At 37.5% G+C, this 6,000-nt stretch overlaps 1 protein-coding gene across 1 annotated transcript in view; it reads left to right on the top strand.

The window, feature by feature from the left end:
* The window catches only part of LRP2 (LDL receptor related protein 2), a 118,996-nt gene extending 113,311 nt beyond the window's left edge, over window positions 1-5,685 (top strand). The window contains exons 76-80 of the mRNA XM_065638288.1: window positions 363-492; window positions 2,723-2,842; window positions 2,938-3,045; window positions 4,295-4,366; window positions 5,475-5,685. Coding sequence (XP_065494360.1) covers window positions 363-492; window positions 2,723-2,842; window positions 2,938-3,045; window positions 4,295-4,366; window positions 5,475-5,636 — 592 coding nt within the window. The 3' untranslated portion in view covers window positions 5,637-5,685. The remainder of the gene's footprint in view (window positions 1-362; window positions 493-2,722; window positions 2,843-2,937; window positions 3,046-4,294; window positions 4,367-5,474) is intronic.
* Window positions 5,686-6,000: the final 315 nt, after the last annotated feature.

Genomic DNA, 6,000 nt, shown 5'->3' on the forward strand with positions numbered 1-6,000 from the left:
GGATTTGAATAACTGAGTAGATTCATGTATTTGTTTGTAAATCAACACTGAAGTAAGAGTAGTCAAAATGTAGGTAAATTTGTGAGAATTGTAATTCATTGAGTTCATTTGATGTCTACATGAGCACACATAAAGATAGTTGAGATCATTTGGGGGGCTAGCTTAGGTTAAAACAAAAAAGTTGAACTACTTCTGGTACTACTTCTGGTGCCCTTGCTAGTGTGGTTATAGCCAGCAAAAATTCCAAGTGACAATTATGCTTAGAAGAACAAGGAGAAAATCTGTACTATAAGCTCTCTCTCTGTATAATTTTATATCTTTCTTTTTTCTTTTCTCTTTTTTTTTTTTTTTTTTTTTTGTAGTTTAGGCAGTCTTGTAAAATCTACTGAAAGCAGCAATGGGGTAACTTTCCGATCTGGAGCAGATGTGAGTATGGACATAGGAGTCCCCGGCTTTGGAGGAGACTCTGCTATAGACAGAGCAATGCAAATGGTAAGGTTTTGTTCTGAAATCATTTTTTTAAGTGGTATTCTTTTAATGTCATTTTTAGCTGATAGAAATCTTCTATGTAAAAAAGATAGTGAGATAATAAATGTATCCTAGAAAAGTGAACACTGATTGCTAGTTTCCTTAAATAGATTTCTGTAAATTGAAGGCAGGGACAAATGTAGGCTGTTCTTCAAAATAATGTGACTTTTCTCAAGATTTTTATGACAGAAATTAAGTCAATTACCCCCTTTCCTATTTCAGCGTATTCATGGAATGTACGGGAAATGAATAGACAAATGAAAATATTGTAACAAGGAATTTTTTTGAGGGCCTTTGTGTTCCACAGAAGAGGTTAAAATGTGTGGTTTTCAAACGCAGACCGTATGTTAGAAACCTCAGAGGTAAAACTTGTGCCTGACCACAGCATACAGTACTTTGCACAACAAATTATAAATTGGACAGTTTCTTATTTTAACAAGTTTAAACAAATCATGCTTAATAGTTCTTGGAATATCATAAAGTGTAACTCTACTTCATCCGTGTTTTGTTATGCACATCTGAGAAATAGCACATCCTTGTGTTTCCTATACTGTATAGTTTTTCCACAGTTTTTCCCTGCTTACCACAAGAAGTATAATGTACAAAAGATCTTATAGGAAACAGATCACAGGTATGTTTGAATAATAAGCATTTGCTGCAAAGTCTACACTGGAAACTCCCCAAACTTTTAAAGTTAAAGATAAATTACAGACTTAACTGACAGTAAATTAATATGAAATGAAACAGCTAGTGAAAAATACCTCATAATAAATGTATATGGCCTCTTTCTAGATGAAGAAACACACTCTTTGTAGGCAGCTTGTGTAATGAGACAACCATATGAACATTTCTGTAATTCCTGAAAATAGCTTTAGGCTTAAATATTACCTATAATCTTTTTCATGCATAAAAAACTTTACAGTACTCTCCATTTTCTGGCCTCATATTGACATACTGAAGTCCAGCTAATGCAGTTTTGACATTGCTAATAATAGGTCTAGATACAGGCTGTTTCTACTTAAGTGGTGTTAATTCTCCTTATGTATTCAGGATATAAACAAAAAATTGTATCGTTCACTGGGAAAGAATTTAAAGGGTTTGGTTTACAGCAGCAAAGAATTGTGGGATGTGCCTTTTAAAATTTTAAGATCACATGTGCATGAGCAGATGTTAAAGGGATATTTTTCGGTGTGGCTGTTCTTAGCCAAACTGGGCCAACTTGAGGGAGCTGACAAGAGTTCACTGGAGGCTAAAGAAAGATCCATACTCTGACAGCACTAGGCGTGAATCCTTCTGGCACGAAGCAGTGGTTTGTAGAAGTGACACAGGTTTAAAGCACTAGCTGATGTACTATTCCCATGTTATTCCTCACTATTCCTGTGATGGGGCTGTGACAAGGTGCAGGACAAGTGAGTCTGGGTGGGGTTTTGCTTTCATTATCCTTCTACCTGTTGCTGCTTTGCTGACTCACCCTGGCTGGCTGTCCTTATGAGGCACTAAATATTTTCTTAAGAAACATGTAACTCAGCACCTTTGCCCTGCTTCTGTGAGCAGCGCAGCCACAGCTCAGCGTTTGGCAGCTGCTGTCCACGTGGTGGTCTTCATGCATGGGCCAAGTATTGATTTATAGTAAGAGATATGCTAAAAACCGTGAAACATTTTATTCCTGACATAACTCAGATGTTATAACTAAGGAGATGCACTTACTGATTTGTCTCAAAAAATACAGCAATCTCCCAGCTGGGACAAAATGAATGAATCCCATTCTTTTTTATGTCAGATAATGCTTATTAATTTGTATGTCATTTTGAAGTCTCTAAAATGAAATATTTATTTTGGGATTATACTTCCTTTGATATGTCTTCCCTGTTGAAGATGTGATTTGTGAGAGTCATCTTACCGTAAAATACATTTAGTCAATTATCGAAGTGTGGGGGGTTTTTTTATCCAGCTCGGAAATGGGGTAATATTGGAACAATCAATGGTCCAAGCCTTCTGAGTGAAGGAGTAAAGTAATGGATGGTAAACTAATGTTACTGTTTTAACAGATGCTAATTTTGTCTAAGCCTATGTGAAATTAAGCATGCATTCTTCCCTGAAATGAAGAATTGGACTATAAATTAATTCCCAGGAGCATGGAGGTGTTCATTGCAGTGAATTATTGTTTTGTTTGTTTTGTTTTTTCCTTTCATAGAATGAAAACTTTGCAGTGGAGTCAGGGAAGCAGCCAATCACATTTGAAAACCCAATGTATGCAACCAGAGACGGTGGAGCCAGCACAGCCAGTGCAGTTACAGTTGTTCGGCCAACACATGTAAGAGAAGCTTAGGCTTGACTTTCACCTTTTGTTTTCCTTTATGACCTTCTTTTCTACTTTGAAGAACATTGATTTTCCTTCTTCTCCTACAGGCTGCAGCATCTGCTAGTGAGGAAAACGAAAATTTTGAGAATCCTGTGTATGCCTCTGTGATATCAGCTGGTCCGGAGGAGCCCCCTCAGAGTACAGGTGCACCTCAGGTAAGACACAGAAATGGCCTAAGCCTGCCTTGTTCATTTTGTGCTCCAGATCAGGGAAACTGAATTGTTAGGGAAGCTGCGGTATAGTTTCAGTTATCTTTAAATAATGCCATGGAGTTCACACATCATCTGCATCAAGTCCAACTAACTGGACCCTATTTACAAGATTTACAAGAGCTGGTCAGGAACAGTCTGATAAGAGAAAAACAGCAGAAGTACAGAATTGCCCAGGACACAGTAAGGATCTATTTGGATCTTCTTCCTGACCCATCCAGTTATTCTGAAGCGAACAGATTGGAACAGAGAGTTTCACTGTTTGTTGTGCTTCATTTTGAGGGCAGATAATAGTCTGAAAATTGTAATGTAACTGCTGTTAATTGTCATTGCCCCTCAACAGAAATGATTATAACTAAGGCTTTACTTCGGACTTTTAACGATTATTTGTAACCCCCTAATGAATCCTACCTTGAGAGAAGCAGCAGAGTGTGTGTTTTGTTATTTTTTTCCCTACAAAATACTAAAAGAAAACCCAAGAAAAAATACATTTTGGTTTAGAACAGTGAAAACCCAGGGGTATTTTTGGTATGGAAAATTGAAGTAAGGCATTTAGTCAGTTGTGCTGTCATCAGTTTTTTCACATTTATATGTAATTTTATCCATATTTAAAAGTGCAAGCAAAAACATTTAAGACACTTTTTCTATGTGTTCTTGCAGGACATTTCAACAATCGAGATCAAAGTATTGCCTCATCTAGATTATTCATGATTCATGGAAGATACATTTTTGTGTCTTAAAATCCATCTGAATGAGCCGATGGTGGCTTTTTTACAGGACTATTTTCACACATTGTGCACCAAAAAGCACCTCCATTGAGCTGTGAAATGACGGTTCTGTCAACTTGTTGTAATTTCATATCCCTCAGTAATTTCTCTTGTGTTGTTTTCCAGACAGTTTTTTCCTTCTTGACCTGTTTGTCTGGAGTCATAGGCTTCCATTAACTAATTTAGTCACTATTATTGCCTTCTGGCCTAGCCCTGTGAATAGTGCTTTGGGTAAAATAACCATAGCTGGTTATCTAGCAGAAAAGAAAGTTGAGTCCCATGCTTACAATTACAACATGGTAACAGAAGAACACCCAGCTGAAATCACTGAGTTAGCAGTCAGTGCAAATGAAGTCCAACGACAGTGATGTCAGTTTCCTGGGAAGTTGGGAAAAATGGGTAATGTTCTAATAATTTTTGTGTTTCAGGAATCAAAGTGGAGTTTCTTCAAAAGAAAAATGAAACAAAACACTAACTTTGAAAACCCAATATATGCGGAGGTATTTCTTAATGTTGTATAATTCTATTTTTCAGCTAATGAACTGCTGGACTGTGTTCTTGCTTTCATAGGATAAAGATTATGGGTAGATTCTGCTGCTAAGTGAAGCAGCACAGAAATTCCAGCCGAGGCCAAGCTAGGACTGAAGTGGTTTTGAGAAAAGTTATAAAGTCTCAAGCAGAAGGAGGTGTTCAGCAGGCACCCAGCTCAGGCAGCACAGCTGCACTGCCCACATCTCCGCTTTGCCAGCCCAGGCACAACAGCCCATTCCTGTTCCAGGATGTTGGGTGCCAGTTTCACCTTTGCCATGTTTTCTGGTGCAGCTCAGGGACCCAGCGCAAGTGAGAGGCTGTTGTACCACGGTAGGAGTGAAGTGTCGCTTTCTGCCCCTCTCAGGGCTGGCTTCAGCATTACACAAAAATGCAATAGCTCTGCATACTGCAGCCCTGTTTCGATACCAGCCCATTTTTTTTCATCAATGCAGCTGGATGAGACAGTTCTTTTAAGATGGTGTGTCAGCCAGTGGTATGTGTGCCAGAGGAATTCACCCCTGGCTTGGGTGCGAAGGTTTGGAGTTCTACTGACTTCAGCCAATAATTCTAGCCCTTTTCTTCTTACAGTTTAAAGTTTCCAGATGGCCTAAATGACTTAAGAACCTCAGTCCAACAGTCACGTGACTAAAACTAGCTGCCTTTTGTGAAGAATTTAGGTTTCTAGTGCTTGAACAAGGTGAAAGAGCGAGAGTTCAGGAAGCCAGGGACTCATTTCCCCAATACTAATGAATGTAACTATTTACAAACAATGGTAGTGCCCATGTTGTCTATATTTGTGGATGTGCATGTAGACATAGCGAGCTACTCCTGACATTAAGCATTAAAATAGAAGTCCTGATGTGTGGAGTAAGTTTATAGGAGTATATTTACTCAGCTGTGCCATCTGAGGTGAAATTAGCATTTAATTGTGTGACAGTCAGTTATTTGCAGAAATAACTATACCATGACATTTGGCTTTAGAAAAATACTTGGATATTTATTTAACATTTCTGAAAGTTAAGGTTGGATATTTTGTACATTAGAATGTAAACTTGGATTTTATCATTATTGTTTCAGATGGAAAAGGAACAGCAACAGGACACAGAAAATGTACCTCCTCCGTCTCCTTCACTGCCTCCCAAGATTACTCTGAAACGAGACCAACCGTTAGCTTATACAGCAACAGAAGATACATTTAAAGATACCGCCAACCTTGTTAAAGAGGACTCTGTGGTATAACTAGGTAACTGATTTAGGGAAAATTAGACACATCCATTTGCACATATATTTTTTATAAACAGAAGAGTAAGGTTCACATTCAAATGCTTTATAAAAATATATACATCTTTTAGCCAATAGCTGGAGATGTATGTTGAAACTATGCCTTTTTTTTTGACAAATGCCAATTTCTATTTTTATGAACAATTATCATGATGTACTATATGTATATCTTTGCACTGAAGCTGTCTGAAAGTAATGTTATAAATATATTGTACATTTGTAAATTTTTGAAAGATTATCTTGTCGGTGATGTTGCTAGTAGAAATCTGTATGGAATTGGTTGTATCTTTAGGGATAAATTCATTATATAAATGCTTAAACA

Source organism: Caloenas nicobarica, chromosome 6 (assembly GCF_036013445.1).
Source record: "Caloenas nicobarica isolate bCalNic1 chromosome 6, bCalNic1.hap1, whole genome shotgun sequence".
Lineage (NCBI taxonomy): Eukaryota > Metazoa > Chordata > Aves > Columbiformes > Columbidae > Caloenas > Caloenas nicobarica.